Below are 18238 nucleotides of genomic sequence, written 5' to 3' on the forward strand. Positions count from 1 at the left end.
AAATTAAAATTACTTAACTAATATAAATATAAAGTGAATAAAAACAAATGTAATTTTCCCCAAAGCGACTCGTCGACGAACAACAATATTCAACGCCATGTTTATTAGTCAATTCATCTAAATCCACTGAATATGATATATGCCCATCATACAAATAATATGTCTGTATTAATGATTATGAACAAATATTAACAAGCCTATAAAACGCAAAACATTAAGAAGCTGAAATATGTGAGCAAAACTCTTTATTGAAGGAACACACGAGGAATAGTTTCCTCTTCCTGAGGGGAAACTTTTCAATTATTGTTCATTTGGATATGATTTATATATACGCTTGCAGAAAGAAAGCAAAAAAAAAAAAAAAAAAAAAAGTGTTTAAAACATCATTCGTTTGGATAAATAATAAATTAGACAGAATGAGGGTGATTTTGCTCCTCCGGTAATCTTGATTTAAAGGGTTAGTTCACCCAAAAATGAAAACTGCATCAAAAATGGTCCAATATTAATATTATAAAGCCACGAGAATATTTTTGGTGCGCCAAAAAAAAAAAAAAATAACGATGGCCGATTTCAAAACAATGCTTCAGGAAGATTCGGAGCGTTATGAATCTTTTGTGTCGAATCATGATTCGGATCGCGTGTCAAAATGCTGAAATCACGTGACTTTGGCGCTCTGAACCGCTGATTCGACACAAAAGATTCATAACGCTCTGAAGCTTCATGAAGCAGTGTTTTGAAATCGGCCATCACTAAATAAGTCGTTAATTTGTTTTTTTTTGGTGCTCCAAAAATATTCTCGTGGCTTTATAATATTAATATTGAACCACGGTACTCACATGAACTGATTTAAATATGTTTTTAGTACATTAATGGATCTTGAGAGAGGAAATGTCATTGCTGGCTATGCAGGCCTCACTAAGCCATTGGATTTCATCAAAAATATCTTAATTTGTGTTCTGAAGGTCTTACGGATGTGGAACGACATGAGGGTAAGTAATAAATGACAGAATTTTCATTTTTGGGTGAACTAACCCTTTAAGTGAGTTTAGATATTTGTACTGGAAAACAAGACAGAAACACTGAGGAAGAACATCATTTTTTTGCAACAGTTCACCACCAAAGTCTTTATTAAAACTATATTTCAACTAGAGTGTTCATTGGGTCCAAACGACACTTGAAATATGATTTGACTGTAAAGCTGCTCTGAATCTGTGAAACATGAGAAACATGAACTGAAGAGAATGTCTTTAATCGTCTCAAACACACTGAATCTGGTGTACGAGTTACTGAACCGACTCAATGAGGCTGATGGAATGATTCAGAACACACACACACACACACACACACACACACACACACACACACACACACACACAGAGTTTGCTCAGGGTTCATTCGGTCCGTCTGAAGCGTCGCTCACTCGTGGTGTAAAAGAGAAAGTGTCCATATGAAAATTATTTCCAGGTTTTCACAAAGTGATCTTCGTATTCCGGAAGCTGGAGTTATCCCTGAGAAAACAAGAAGAACAGGAGCTCAGAGTGCAGTCGACAGCGATACTGTAATGGATGTGGAGCGTCTGAGACCTACTTGAGACTGTCGTTGTGTGTCTTGTACTCCATGATGGTGTTTGGCGGGAGGTTCAGCACGCGCCGTAGTGTGTCTCGTATCCGTGACGTGGTCACCTGATCATGGGCCGTTTTATTCCAGATTGACAGGATGTCCTCCTGCACACACACACATTCACACGAGAAACACAGACTTCAGTTTCTACAGGTGTGATGTCAAATCAAACATCAGCACAGAAATAGATATTTCTAATCACAAAATATCTTCACTAAAGAAACAAAGTCATGCAGGTTCGGAGGAAATGATGTCACGTCTGGTGAACGACTGCTACCAAGAGTCTCGGTTCCCAGAATGCAGCAGTACCTGGAAGCGGATGGACACGACCACACCACAGATCTCCTCTCCCACCATGAACTGCTCGCCCAGCATGGCCAAGATGATGTTCTCCCAGAAACGTGACGCCAGACCCTTCCTCAGCCGGATGATCCACTTCCCTCCGTTTTTATTGGCCTCGTCCTGATTCACACACACACACACACACACACACACACACGCACACATCAGAAACAGAGTCAGCAATGATGTAAAGCTCTCACTCACACTCTCACTCGCGCACTCTCGCAGACGCACTTTCACACGCGCACACTCGCAGACGCACTTTCACACGCGCAGACGCACTTTCACACGCGCACACTCGCAGACGCACTTTCACACTCGCAGACGCACTTTCACACGCGCACACTCGCAGACGCACTTTCACACTCGCAGACGCACTTTCACACGCGCACACTCGCAGACGCACTTTCACACTCGCAGACGCACTTTCACACGCGCACTCTCGCAGACGCACTTTCACACGCGCACACTCGCAGACGCACTTTCACACTCGCAGACGCACTTTCACACGCGCACACTCGCAGACGCACTTTCACACTCGCAGACGCACTTTCACACGCGCACACTCGCAGACGCACTTTCACTCTCGCAGACGCACTTTCACACGCGCACTCTCGCAGACGCACTTTCACACGCGCACACTCGCAGGCGCACTCTCGCAGGCGCACTTTCACACGCGCACTCTCGCAGACGCACTTTCACACGCGCACACTCGCAGGCGCACTTTCACACGCGCACTCTCGCAGGCGCACTTTCACACGCGCACTCTCGCAGACGCACTTTCACACGCGCACACTCGCAGGCGCACTCTCGCAGACGCACTTTCACACGCGCACACTCGCAGGCGCACTCTCGCAGACGCACTTTCACACGCGCACTCTCGCAGACGCACTTTCACACGCGCACACTCGCAGGCGCACTTTCACACGCGCACTCTCGCAGGCGCACTTTCACACGCGCACACTCGCAGGCGCACTTTCACACGCGCACTCTCGCAGGCGCACTTTCACACGCGCACTCTCGCAGACGCACTTTCACACGCGCACTCTCGCAGGCGCACTCTCGCAGACGCACTTTCACACGCGCACACTCGCAGGCGCACTCTCGCAGACGCACTTTCACACGCGCACACTCGCAGGCGCACTTTCACACGCGCACACTCGCAGACGCACTTTCACACGCGCACTCTCGCAGGCGCACTTTCACACGCGCACTCTCGCAGACGCACTTTCACACGCGCACACTCGCAGGCGCACTCTCGCAGACGCACTTTCACACGCGCACACTCGCAGGCGCACTCTCGCAGACGCACTTTCACACGCGCACTCTCGCAGACGCACTTTCACACGCGCACACTCGCAGGCGCACTTTCACACGCGCACTCTCGCAGGCGCACTTTCACACGCGCACACTCGCAGGCGCACTTTCACACGCGCACTCTCGCAGGCGCACTTTCACACGCGCACTCTCGCAGACGCACTTTCACACGCGCACTCTCGCAGGCGCACTCTCGCAGACGCACTTTCACACGCGCACACTCGCAGGCGCACTCTCGCAGACGCACTTTCACACGCGCACACTCGCAGGCGCACTCTCGCAGACGCACTTTCACACGCGCACTCTCGCAGGCGCACTCTCGCAGACGCACTTTCACACGCGCACTCTCGCAGGCGCACTCTCGCAGACGCACTTTCACACGCGCACACTCGCAGGCGCACTCTCGCAGACGCACTTTCACACGCGCACACTCGCAGGCGCACTCTCGCAGACGCACTTTCACACGCGCACTCTCGCAGGCGCACTCTCGCAGACGCACTTTCACACGCGCACACTCGCAGGCGCACTCTCGCAGACGCACTTTCACACGCGCACACTCGCAGGCGCACTCTCGCAGACGCACTTTCACACGCGCACTCTCGCAGGCGCACTCTCGCAGACGCACTTTCACACGCGCACTCTCGCAGGCGCACTCTCGCAGACGCACTTTCACACGCGCACACTCGCAGGCGCACTCTCGCAGACGCACTTTCACACGCGCACACTCGCAGGCGCACTCTCGCAGACGCACTTTCACACGCGCACTCTCGCAGGCGCACTCTCGCAGACGCACTTTCACACGCGCACTCTCGCAGGCGCACTCTCGCAGACGCACACTCACACGCGCACTCTCGCAGGCGCACTCTCGCAGGCGCACTTTCACACGCGCACACTCGCAGGCGCACTCTCGCAGACGCACTTTCACACGCGCACACTCGCAGGCGCACTCTCGCAGACGCACTTTCACACGCGCACTCTCGCAGGCGCACTCTCGCAGACGCACTTTCACACGCGCACTCTCGCAGGCGCACTCTCGCAGACGCACTTTCACACGCGCACTCTCGCAGGCGCACTCTCGCAGACGCACTTTCACACGCGCACTCTCGCAGGCGCACTCTCGCAGACGCACTTTCACACGCGCACACTCGCAGGCGCACTCTCGCAGACGCACTTTCACACGCGCACTCTCGCAGGCGCACTCTCGCAGACGCACTTTCACACGCGCACTCTCGCAGGCGCACTCTCGCAGACGCACTTTCACACGCGCACACTCGCAGGCGCACTCTCGCAGACGCACTTTCACACGCGCACACTCGCAGGCGCACTCTCGCAGACGCACTTTCACACGCGCACTCTCGCAGGCGCACTCTCGCAGACGCACTTTCACACGCGCACACTCGCAGGCGCACTCTCGCAGACGCACTTTCACACGCGCACACTCGCAGGCGCACTCTCGCAGACGCACTTTCACACGCGCACTCTCGCAGGCGCACTCTCGCAGACGCACTTTCACACGCGCACACTCGCAGGCGCACTCTCGCAGACGCACTTTCACACGCGCACACTCGCAGGCGCACTCTCGCAGACGCACTTTCACACGCGCACTCTCGCAGGCGCACTCTCGCAGACGCACTTTCACACGCGCACTCTCGCAGACGCACTTTCACACGCACACTCTCGCAGGCGCACTTTCACACGCGCACTCTCGCAGGCGCACTTTCACACGCGCACACTCGCAGTCGCACTCTCGCAGACGCACTTTCACACGCGCACACTCGCAGGCGCACTCTCGCAGACGCACTTTCACACGCGCACTCTCGCAGGCGCACTCTCGCAGACGCACTTTCACACGCGCACTCTCGCAGGCGCACTCTCGCAGACGCACTTTCACACGCGCACACTCGCAGGCGCACTCTCGCAGACGCACTTTCACACGCGCACTCTCGCAGACGCACTTTCACACGCGCACACTCGCAGGCGCACTCTCGCAGACGCACTTTCACACGCGCACTCTCGCAGGCGCACTTTCACACGCGCACACTCGCAGGCGCACTCTCGCAGACGCACTTTCACACGCGCACACTCGCAGGCGCACTCTCGCAGACGCACTTTCACACGCGCACACTCGCAGACGCACTTTCACACGCGCACTCTCGCAGACGCACTTTCACACGCGCACACTCGCAGGCGCACTCTCGCAGACGCACTTTCACACGCGCACACTCGCAGGCGCACTCTCGCAGACGCACTTTCACACGCACACTCTCGCAGGCGCACTTTCACACGCGCACTCTCGCAGGCGCACTTTCACACGCGCACACTCGCAGGCGCACTCTCGCAGACGCACTTTCACACGCGCACACTCGCAGACGCACTTTCACACGCGCACTCTCGCAGACGCACTTTCACACGCGCACACTCGCAGGCGCACTCTCGCAGACGCACTTTCACACGCGCACACTCGCAGGCGCACTCTCGCAGACGCACTTTCACACGCGCACTCTCGCAGGCGCACTCTCGCAGACGCACTTTCACACGCGCACTCTCGCAGGCGCACTCTCGCAGACGCACTTTCACACGCGCACACTCGCAGACGCACTTTAACTCTTGCAGACGCACTTTCACACGCGCACACTCGCAGACGCACTTTAACTCTTGCAGACGCACTTTCACACGCGCACTCTCGCAGACGCACTTTAACTCTTGCAGACGCACTTTAACTTGCAGACGCACTTTCACACGCGCACACTCGCAGACGCACTTTAACTTGCAGACGCACTTTCACACGCGCACACTCGCAGACGCACTTTAACTCTTGCAGACGCACTTTCACACGCGCACTCTCGCAGACGCACTTTAACTCTTGCAGACGCACTTTCACACGCACACTCTCGCAGACGCACTCTCGCAGGCGCACTTTCACACGCGCACACTCGCAGACGCACTTTAACTCTTGCAGACGCACTTTCACACGCGCACACTCGCAGACGCACTTTAACTCTTGCAGACGCACTTTCACACGCGCACTCTCGCAGACGCACTTTAACTCTCGCAGACGCACTTTAACTTGCAGACGCACTTTCACACGCGCACACTCGCAGACGCACTTTAACTCTCGCAGACGCACTTTAACTCTCGCAGGCGCACTCTCGCAGGCGCACTCTCGCAGATGCACTTTCGCAAGCGAACTATCGCAGACGCACTCTCGCAGACGCACTTTCACACGCGCACACTCGCAGGCGCACTCTCGCAGACGCACTTTCACACGCACACTCTCGCAGGCGCACTTTCACACGCGCACTCTCGCAGGCGCACTTTCACACGCGCACACTCGCAGGCGCACTCTCGCAGACGCACTTTCACACGCGCACACTCGCAGACGCACTTTCACACGCGCACTCTCGCAGACGCACTTTCACACGCGCACACTCGCAGGCGCACTCTCGCAGACGCACTTTCACACGCGCACACTCGCAGGCGCACTCTCGCAGACGCACTTTCACACGCGCACTCTCGCAGGCGCACTCTCGCAGACGCACTTTCACACGCGCACACTCGCAGGCGCACTCTCGCAGACGCACTTTCACACGCGCACTCTCGCAGGCGCACTCTCGCAGACGCACTTTCACACGCGCACACTCGCAGGCGCACTCTCGCAGACGCACTTTCACACGCGCACACTCGCAGGCGCACTCTCGCAGACGCACTTTCACACGCGCACTCTCGCAGGCGCACTCTCGCAGACGCACTTTCACACGCGCACTCTCGCAGGCGCACTCTCGCAGACGCACTTTCACACGCGCACTCTCGCAGGCGCACTCTCGCAGACGCACTTTCACACGCGCACTCTCGCAGACGCACTTTCACACGCGCACACTCGCAGACGCACTTTAACTCTTGCAGACGCACTTTCACACGCGCACACTCGCAGACGCACTTTAACTCTTGCAGACGCACTTTCACACGCGCACTCTCGCAGACGCACTTTAACTCTCGCAGACGCACTTTAACTTGCAGACGCACTTTCACACGCGCACACTCGCAGACGCACTTTAACTTGCAGACGCACTTTCACACGCGCACACTCGCAGACGCACTTTAACTCTTGCAGACGCACTTTCACACGCGCACTCTCGCAGACGCACTTTAACTCTCGCAGACGCACTTTAACTTGCAGACGCACTTTCACACGCGCACACTCGCAGACGCACTTTAACTCTCGCAGACGCACTTTAACTCTCGCAGGCGCACTCTCGCAGGCGCACTCTCGCAGATGCACTTTCACAAGCGAACTATCGCAGACGCACTCTCGCAGACGCACTTTAACTCTTGCAGACGCACTTTCACACACGCACTCTCGCAGACGCACTTTAACTCTTGCAGACGCACTTTCACACGCGCACTCTCGCAGACGCACTTTAACTCTCGCAGGCGCACTTTCACACGCGCACACTCGCAGACGCACTTTAACTCTTGCAGACGCACTTTCACACGCGCACTCTCGCAGACGCACTTTAACTCTTGCAGACGCACTTTAACTCTCGCAGACGCACTTTAACTCTCGCAGACGCACTTTAACTTGCAGACGCACTTTCACACGCGCACACTCGCAGACGCACTTTAACTCTCGCAGACGCACTTTAACTCTCGCAGGCGCACTCTCGCAGGCGCACTCTCGCAGATGCACTTTCACAAGCGAACTATCGCAGACGCACTCTCGCAGACGCACTTTAACTCTTGCAGACGCACTTTCACACACGCACTCTCGCAGACGCACTTTAACTCTTGCAGACGCACTTTAACTCTCGCAGGCGCACTCTCGCAGGCGCACTCTCGCAGACGCACTTTAACTCTTGCAGACGCACTTTCACACACGCACTCTCGCAGACGCACTTTAACTCTTGCAGACGCACTTTAACTCTCGCAGGCGCACTTTCACACGCGCACTCTCGCAGACGCACTTTAACTCTTGCAGACGCACTTTCACACGCGCACTCTCGCAGACGCACTTTAACTCTTGCAGACGCACTTTCACACGCACACTCTCGCAGACGCACTCTCGCAGGCGCACTTTCACACGCGCACACTCGCAGACGCACTTTAACTCTTGCAGACGCACTTTCACACGCGCACACTCGCAGACGCACTTTAACTCTTGCAGACGCACTTTCACACGCGCACTCTCGCAGACGCACTTTAACTCTTGCAGACGCACTTTAACTTGCAGACGCACTTTCACACGCGCACACTCGCAGACGCACTTTAACTCTTGCAGACGCACTTTAACTTGCAGACGCACTTTCACACGCGCACTCTCGCAGACGCACTTTAACTCTCGCAGACGCACTTTAACTTGCAGACGCACTTTCACACGCGCACACTCGCAGACGCACTTTAACTCTCGCAGACGCACTTTAACTCTCGCAGACGCACTTTAACTTGCAGACGCACTTTCACACGCGCACACTCGCAGACGCACTTTAACTCTCGCAGACGCACTTTAACTCTCGCAGGCGCACTCTCGCAGGCGCACTCTCGCAGATGCACTTTCACAAGCGAACTATCGCAGACGCACTCTCGCAGACGCACTTTAACTCTTGCAGACGCACTTTCACACGCGCACTCTCGCAGACGCACTTTAACTCTCGCAGACGCACTTTAACTCTCGCAGGCGCACTCTCGCAGATGCACTTTCACAAGCGAACTATCGCAGACGCACTCTCGCAGACGCACTTTAACTTGCAGACGCACTTTCACACGCGCACACTCGCAGACGCACTTTAACTCTCGCAGACGCACTTTAACTCTCGCAGGCGCACTCTCGCAGGCGCACTCTCGCAGATGCACTTTCACAAGCGAACTATCGCAGACGCACTCTCGCAGACGCACTTTAACTCTTGCAGACGCACTTTCACACACGCACTCTCGCAGACGCACTTTAACTCTTGCAGACGCACTTTCACACGCGCACTCTCGCAGACGCACTTTAACTCTTGCAGACGCACTTTCACACGCGCACTCTCGCAGACGCACTTTAACTCTCGCAGGCGCACTCTCGCAGACGCACTTTCACACGCGCACACTCGCAGGCGCACTCTCGCAGACGCACTTTCACACGCGCACACTCGCAGGCGCACTCTCGCAGACGCACTTTCACACGCGCACACTCGCAGGCGCACTCTCGCAGACGCACTTTCACACGCGCACTCTCGCAGACGCACTTTAACTCTTGCAGACGCACTTTCACACGCGCACTCTCGCAGACGCACTTTAACTCTCGCAGACGCACTTTCACACGCGCACACTCGCAGGCGCACTCTCGCAGACGCACTTTCACACGCGCACACTCGCAGGCGCACTCTCGCAGACGCACTTTCACACGCGCACTCTCGCAGGCGCACTCTCGCAGACGCACTTTCACACGCGCACTCTCGCAGGCGCACTCTCGCAGACGCACTTTCACACGCGCACACTCGCAGACGCACTTTAACTCTTGCAGACGCACTTTCACACGCGCACACTCGCAGACGCACTTTAACTCTTGCAGACGCACTTTCACACGCGCACTCTCGCAGACGCACTTTAACTCTTGCAGACGCACTTTAACTTGCAGACGCACTTTCACACGCGCACACTCGCAGACGCACTTTAACTTGCAGACGCACTTTCACACGCGCACACTCGCAGACGCACTTTAACTCTTGCAGACGCACTTTCACACGCGCACTCTCGCAGACGCACTTTAACTCTTGCAGACGCACTTTCACACGCACACTCTCGCAGACGCACTCTCGCAGGCGCACTTTCACACGCGCACACTCGCAGACGCACTTTAACTCTTGCAGACGCACTTTCACACGCGCACACTCGCAGACGCACTTTAACTCTTGCAGACGCACTTTCACACGCGCACTCTCGCAGACGCACTTTAACTCTCGCAGACGCACTTTAACTTGCAGACGCACTTTCACACGCGCACACTCGCAGACGCACTTTAACTCTCGCAGACGCACTTTAACTCTCGCAGGCGCACTCTCGCAGGCGCACTCTCGCAGATGCACTTTCGCAAGCGAACTATCGCAGACGCACTCTCGCAGACGCACTTTCACACGCGCACACTCGCAGGCGCACTCTCGCAGACGCACTTTCACACGCACACTCTCGCAGGCGCACTTTCACACGCGCACTCTCGCAGGCGCACTTTCACACGCGCACACTCGCAGGCGCACTCTCGCAGACGCACTTTCACACGCGCACACTCGCAGACGCACTTTCACACGCGCACTCTCGCAGACGCACTTTCACACGCGCACACTCGCAGGCGCACTCTCGCAGACGCACTTTCACACGCGCACACTCGCAGGCGCACTCTCGCAGACGCACTTTCACACGCGCACTCTCGCAGGCGCACTCTCGCAGACGCACTTTCACACGCGCACACTCGCAGGCGCACTCTCGCAGACGCACTTTCACACGCGCACTCTCGCAGGCGCACTCTCGCAGACGCACTTTCACACGCGCACACTCGCAGGCGCACTCTCGCAGACGCACTTTCACACGCGCACACTCGCAGGCGCACTCTCGCAGACGCACTTTCACACGCGCACTCTCGCAGGCGCACTCTCGCAGACGCACTTTCACACGCGCACTCTCGCAGGCGCACTCTCGCAGACGCACTTTCACACGCGCACTCTCGCAGGCGCACTCTCGCAGACGCACTTTCACACGCGCACTCTCGCAGACGCACTTTCACACGCGCACACTCGCAGACGCACTTTAACTCTTGCAGACGCACTTTCACACGCGCACACTCGCAGACGCACTTTAACTCTTGCAGACGCACTTTCACACGCGCACTCTCGCAGACGCACTTTAACTCTCGCAGACGCACTTTAACTTGCAGACGCACTTTCACACGCGCACACTCGCAGACGCACTTTAACTTGCAGACGCACTTTCACACGCGCACACTCGCAGACGCACTTTAACTCTTGCAGACGCACTTTCACACGCGCACTCTCGCAGACGCACTTTAACTCTCGCAGACGCACTTTAACTTGCAGACGCACTTTCACACGCGCACACTCGCAGACGCACTTTAACTCTCGCAGACGCACTTTAACTCTCGCAGGCGCACTCTCGCAGGCGCACTCTCGCAGATGCACTTTCACAAGCGAACTATCGCAGACGCACTCTCGCAGACGCACTTTAACTCTTGCAGACGCACTTTCACACACGCACTCTCGCAGACGCACTTTAACTCTTGCAGACGCACTTTCACACGCGCACTCTCGCAGACGCACTTTAACTCTCGCAGGCGCACTTTCACACGCGCACTCTCGCAGACGCACTTTAACTCTTGCAGACGCACTTTCACACGCGCACTCTCGCAGACGCACTTTAACTCTTGCAGACGCACTTTAACTCTCGCAGACGCACTTTAACTCTCGCAGACGCACTTTAACTTGCAGACGCACTTTCACACGCGCACACTCGCAGACGCACTTTAACTCTCGCAGACGCACTTTAACTCTCGCAGGCGCACTCTCGCAGGCGCACTCTCGCAGATGCACTTTCACAAGCGAACTATCGCAGACGCACTCTCGCAGACGCACTTTAACTCTTGCAGACGCACTTTCACACACGCACTCTCGCAGACGCACTTTAACTCTTGCAGACGCACTTTAACTCTTGCAGACGCACTTTAACTCTTGCAGACGCACTTTAACTCTCGCAGACGCACTTTAACTCTCGCAGACGCACTTTAACTTGCAGACGCACTTTCACACGCGCACACTCGCAGACGCACTTTAACTCTCGCAGACGCACTTTAACTCTCGCAGGCGCACTCTCGCAGGCGCACTCTCGCAGATGCACTTTCACAAGCGAACTATCGCAGACGCACTCTCGCAGACGCACTTTAACTCTTGCAGACGCACTTTCACACACGCACTCTCGCAGACGCACTTTAACTCTTGCAGACGCACTTTAACTCTTGCAGACGCACTTTAACTCTTGCAGACGCACTTTAACTCTCGCAGACGCACTTTAACTCTCGCAGACGCACTTTAACTTGCAGACGCACTTTCACACGCGCACACTCGCAGACGCACTTTAACTCTCGCAGACGCACTTTAACTCTCGCAGGCGCACTCTCGCAGGCGCACTCTCGCAGATGCACTTTCACAAGCGAACTATCGCAGACGCACTCTCGCAGACGCACTTTAACTCTTGCAGACGCACTTTCACACACGCACTCTCGCAGACGCACTTTAACTCTCGCAGACGCACTTTAACTCTTGCAGACGCACTTTCACACACGCACTCTCGCAGACGCACTTTAACTCTTGCAGACGCACTTTAACTCTCGCAGGCGCACTTTCACACGCGCACTCTCGCAGACGCACTTTAACTCTTGCAGACGCACTTTCACACGCGCACTCTCGCAGACGCACTTTAACTCTTGCAGACGCACTTTCACACGCACACTCTCGCAGACGCACTCTCGCAGGCGCACTTTCACACGCGCACACTCGCAGACGCACTTTAACTCTTGCAGACGCACTTTCACACGCGCACACTCGCAGACGCACTTTAACTCTTGCAGACGCACTTTCACACGCGCACTCTCGCAGACGCACTTTAACTCTTGCAGACGCACTTTAACTTGCAGACGCACTTTCACACGCGCACACTCGCAGACGCACTTTAACTTGCAGACGCACTTTCACACGCGCACACTCGCAGACGCACTTTAACTCTTGCAGACGCACTTTAACTTGCAGACGCACTTTCACACGCGCACTCTCGCAGACGCACTTTAACTCTCGCAGACGCACTTTAACTTGCAGACGCACTTTCACACGCGCACACTCGCAGACGCACTTTAACTCTCGCAGACGCACTTTAACTCTCGCAGACGCACTTTAACTTGCAGACGCACTTTCACACGCGCACACTCGCAGACGCACTTTAACTCTCGCAGACGCACTTTAACTCTCGCAGGCGCACTCTCGCAGGCGCACTCTCGCAGATGCACTTTCACAAGCGAACTATCGCAGACGCACTCTCGCAGACGCACTTTAACTCTTGCAGACGCACTTTCACACGCGCACTCTCGCAGACGCACTTTAACTCTCGCAGACGCACTTTAACTCTCGCAGGCGCACTCTCGCAGGCGCACTCTCGCAGGCGCACTCTCGCAGATGCACTTTCACAAGCGAACTATCGCAGACGCACTCTCGCAGACGCACTTTAACTTGCAGACGCACTTTCACACGCGCACACTCGCAGACGCACTTTAACTCTCGCAGACGCACTTTAACTCTCGCAGGCGCACTCTCGCAGATGCACTTTCACAAGCGAACTATCGCAGACGCACTCTCGCAGACGCACTTTAACTCTTGCAGACGCACTTTCACACACGCACTCTCGCAGACGCACTTTAACTCTTGCAGACGCACTTTCACACGCGCACTCTCGCAGACGCACTTTAACTCTTGCAGACGCACTTTCACACGCGCACTCTCGCAGACGCACTTTAACTCTCGCAGGCGCACTCTCGCAGGCGCACTTTAACTCTTGCAGACGCACTTTCACACGCGCACACTCGCAGACGCACTTTAACTCTCGCAGACGCACTTTAACTCTCGCAGGCGCACTCTCGCAGGCGCACTCTCGCAGATGCACTTTCACAAGCGAACTATCGCAGACGCACTCTCGCAGACGCACTTTCACACGCGCACTCTCGCAGACGCACTTTAACTCTCGCAGACGCACTTTAACTTGCAGACGCACTTTCACACGCGCACACTCGCAGACGCACTTTAACTCTCGCAGACGCACTTTAACTCTCGCAGGCGCACTCTCGCAGGCGCACTCTCGCAGATGCACTTTCACAAGCGAACTATCGCAGACGCACTCTCGCAGACGCACTTTAACTCTTGCAGACGCACTTTCACACACGCACTCTCGCAGACGCACTTTAACTCTTGCAGACGCACTTTCACACGCGCACTCTCGCAGACGCACTTTAACTCTTGCAGACGCACTTTCACACGCGCACTCTCGCAGACGCACTTTAACTCTCGCAGGCGCACTCTCGCAGACGCACTTTAACTCTTGCAGACGCACTTTCACACGCGCACACTCGCAGACGCACTTTAACTCTTGCAGACGCACTTTCACACGCGCACTCTCGCAGACGCACTTTAACTCTTGCAGACGCACTTTAACTTGCAGACGCACTTTCACACGCGCACACTCGCAGACGCACTTTAACTCTTGCAGACGCACTTTAACTTGCAGACGCACTTTCACACGCGCACTCTCGCAGACGCACTTTAACTCTCGCAGACGCACTTTAACTTGCAGACGCACTTTCACACGCGCACACTCGCAGACGCACTTTCACACGCGCAGACGCACTTTAACTTGCAGACGCACTTTCACACGCGCACTCTCGCAGGCGCACTTTCACACGCGCACACTCGCAGACGCACTTTAACTCTCGCAGACGCACTTTAACTCTCGCAGACGCACTTTAACTTGCAGACGCACTTTCACACGCGCACACTCGCAGACGCACTTTAACTCTCGCAGACGCACTTTAACTCTCGCAGGCGCACTCTCGCAGGCGCACTCTCGCAGATGCACTTTCACAAGCGAACTATCGCAGACGCACTCTCGCAGACGCACTTTAACTCTTGCAGACGCACTTTCACACACGCACTCTCGCAGACGCACTTTAACTCTTGCAGACGCACTTTCACACGCGCACTCTCGCAGACGCACTTTAACTCTTGCAGACGCACTTTCACACGCGCACTCTCGCAGACGCACTTTAACTCTCGCAGGCGCACTCTCGCAGGCGCACTCTCGCAGATGCACTTTCACAAGCGAACTATCGCAGACGCACTTTAACTCTCGCAGGCGCACTCTCGCAGGCGCACTCTCGCAGATGCACTTTCACAAGCGAACTATCGCAGACGCACTCTCGCAGACGCACTTTAACTTGCAGACGCACTTTCACACGCGCACTCTCGCAGGCGCACTCTTGCAGACGCACTTTCACACGCGCACTCTCGCAGACGCACTTTAACTCTCGCAGGCGCACTCTCGCAGGCGCACTCTCGCAGATGCACTTTCACAAGCGAACTATCGCAGACGCACTTTAACTCTCGCAGGCGCACTCTCGCAGATGCACTTTCACAAGCGAACTATCGCAGACGCACTCTCGCAGACGCACTTTAACTCTTGCAGACGCACTTTCACACGCGCACTCTCGCAGACGCACTTTAACTCTTGCAGACGCACTTTCACACGCGCACTCTCGCAGACGCACTTTAACTCTCGCAGACGCACTTTCACACGCGCACTCTCGCAGACGCACTTTAACTCTTGCAGACGCACTTTCACACGCGCACTCTCGCAGACGCACTTTAACTCTCGCAGATGCACTTTCACATGCGCACTCTTGCAGAAGCATTTTTACACGCACACTCTCACACGTGCACTCTCGCAGGCGCACTCTCGAAGATGCATTTTCACACGCGCAGAAGCACTCTCGCTCTCTCTCACACACACTCTCTCTCACTCTCACACACACACCTCCCACATGGGTTTGATCCCCTCCTTGAACAGGTGGAAGTCGCTGTGTCCCGTCAGGTCTCCGGGTCGAACCAGATGGCTGTAGAACTTCCAGAACTGCTCCACCTTGAACCAAGAGAACACAAAACATGGTCAGGACATGGCAAACAAACAGGACAATAATCATCAGTGAAGTGTGTGCGACCGACCGATGCCACGGTGCCCATCTGCCGGATGTTCTGCTCATAGCTCTGAGTGTTGGCGGGTCTGCTAGGCGTCCGGCGCGAGTACCAGAAGGTGTAGTTGTACTGCAGCGGGTGTTCGCCTGGAGCCGGAGTCACCGTCTGAACACACACACACACACACACACACACACACACACAGCGTTACCGCAAGCTCACTCCACGTGTGTGTGTGTGTGTGTGTGTGATTCTCTCAGTCTCACCTTGCGCCTGATGTTGTTGTTATTGTTGTTTATCGATCCTCCATCCGTCTCAATACTGTCCTTCATCTCGTCCTGCTCACCACAGTCTTCCTCCTTCAAGCTACACAAAAAACATCTACTGTTAATAAACTCATCATTTTATGACTGAAATCATTATCGGATAATGATAATCAATTATAATAGTTTAATAGTTGAATAATAATAACAATATTAAATAATGCTTATATGCCATTTATAAGTTGATTTGGTGATGAGTTTTAATAAATAACATTTATTTGTATATTATATATAAATAATATAAACATAATTAAATAAATATGAACATTTACACAAATACATAAAACATAAATAAGCATATCTATGTATATATAAAACACGTTCATCATTTGTCTAATTTTTTACTGTTATTATTTTATAAACTAAATCTGTTTACATTATTAATTAATATTCACATGATGTTTTTAATGTCTGTGAATGTAGCTGTTCAATTAGCCCTTAGCTGCTAACTTACTGTTCAAACTGATTCATTCCGCTTCCTTCTTCTTCCTCTAAACGCTTCTGTATATCGCGTTATAATATTTATGACGACAATAATAATATAATACAATCAGATACTACAGTCCTTAATTCAAATAGCAGAAAACAAACTCAACAACATGCTACACTGAACCCAACAGTCTCACTGCGCATGTGCGGAAGTCATACGGCATCCGAGAGAGAACAAACAAAATGAGACGAATCGCGTTTTACCGAAACAAAACATCTAAACAGAGAACTTTAGCTAACGTTCCTCCAGTAACGTTAATAGAACGTTTAAATAATGTTCTCCTAACATTAGCACATTTCTGAAATATTTCAGCTGGAAGTTCGTCTAACGTTTTTTAAATGTTGTTTCAGAACGTTCAAAAGTAACGTTCCCTTATTGTTTGAAGAATGATACAACTAGTTTGTATAACCAAAGACATGGACATTCTGAATGTTTTAAAGAACTGTCCTGTCAGCATTATTATTACTCACAAACATCTGTGTGTGTGTGTGTGTGTGTGTGTGCGTGTGTCTGTGGAAACAGGAAGTGTCGCTGGGCCGCTGCTGTTGATTTCCTGTATGTGTGACCTGTATTGTTGTTGAGGTCAGTGTGCTGATAGTGACGGATGAGACTCACTTCATCTGCAGTGTGTGTGTGTGTGTGACTTTATTAACTAACACATGTGTGATTAATGCTCAAACCAGGGAGATGGACACAGATCTGGTGTTTATTGTTTGGAGGTCAAAGGTCAAACACGTCTACAGTTTCAGATTTTGGACACACACCTTCCTCGCTCTTCCTCGCTCTGCGGAAGCTTTTAATCCTGGTTTGCAGGGAAAACAAACTTTGGTCCATGTGAGTCAACAGACTGACAGACGGCAGCTGAGAAAACACTCGTGTGGCGCGAGAGAGTCTCTTCTGCTCACCAAAGCTGCGTTTATTTGATCAAAAATACAGTAAAAATAGTGAAATATTATTCCAGTGTAAATCAGCTGTTTTCTATGTGAATATATAGTAAAGTGTAATTTATTCCTGTGATCAAAGCTGAATTTTCAGCATCATTACTCCAGTCTTCAGTGTCACATGATCCTTCAGAAATCATTCTGATATGACGATTTGATGCTCAAGAAACATTTAATGTTGAAAACAGTCATATTTCTGTGGAAATTGTGATTTTTCAGGATTCTTTGATGAATAGAAAGTTCGAAAGAACAGCATTTATTTGAAATAGAATCTTTTTTAACATTATAAATGTCTTTCCTGTCACTTTTGATAAATTTAATGCGTCCTTGATCAATAAAAGTGTAGTTTTTCTTTTATGAAAGAACTTTGTGATTGTATGGAGTTTGTCCAGCAGGGGTCAGACTCATTATGGTGAATGACTGAATGGAGAGCAGAAT

At 53.2% G+C, this 18238-nt stretch overlaps 1 protein-coding gene across 1 annotated transcript; it reads right to left on the minus strand.

Annotated features, from left to right (window-relative positions):
- Nucleotides 1-100: 100 nt before the first annotated feature.
- eif4e2rs1 (eukaryotic translation initiation factor 4E family member 2 related sequence 1) lies at nt 101-17355 on the minus strand. The gene is made up of 7 exons (XM_067371328.1): nt 16824-17355; nt 16313-16412; nt 16077-16211; nt 15889-15993; nt 1930-2082; nt 1588-1724; nt 101-1508 (listed from the first exon to the last, which is right to left on the minus strand). Exons 1-7 carry the CDS (start codon nt 16838-16840, stop codon nt 1469-1471), a joined length of 687 nt encoding a protein of 228 aa, XP_067227429.1. The 5' UTR covers nt 16841-17355; the 3' UTR covers nt 101-1468.
- Nucleotides 17356-18238: the final 883 nt, after the last annotated feature.

This window comes from Chanodichthys erythropterus, chromosome 20 (assembly GCF_024489055.1).
Source record: "Chanodichthys erythropterus isolate Z2021 chromosome 20, ASM2448905v1, whole genome shotgun sequence".
NCBI classification, from domain to species: Eukaryota; Metazoa; Chordata; class Actinopteri; order Cypriniformes; family Xenocyprididae; genus Chanodichthys; species Chanodichthys erythropterus.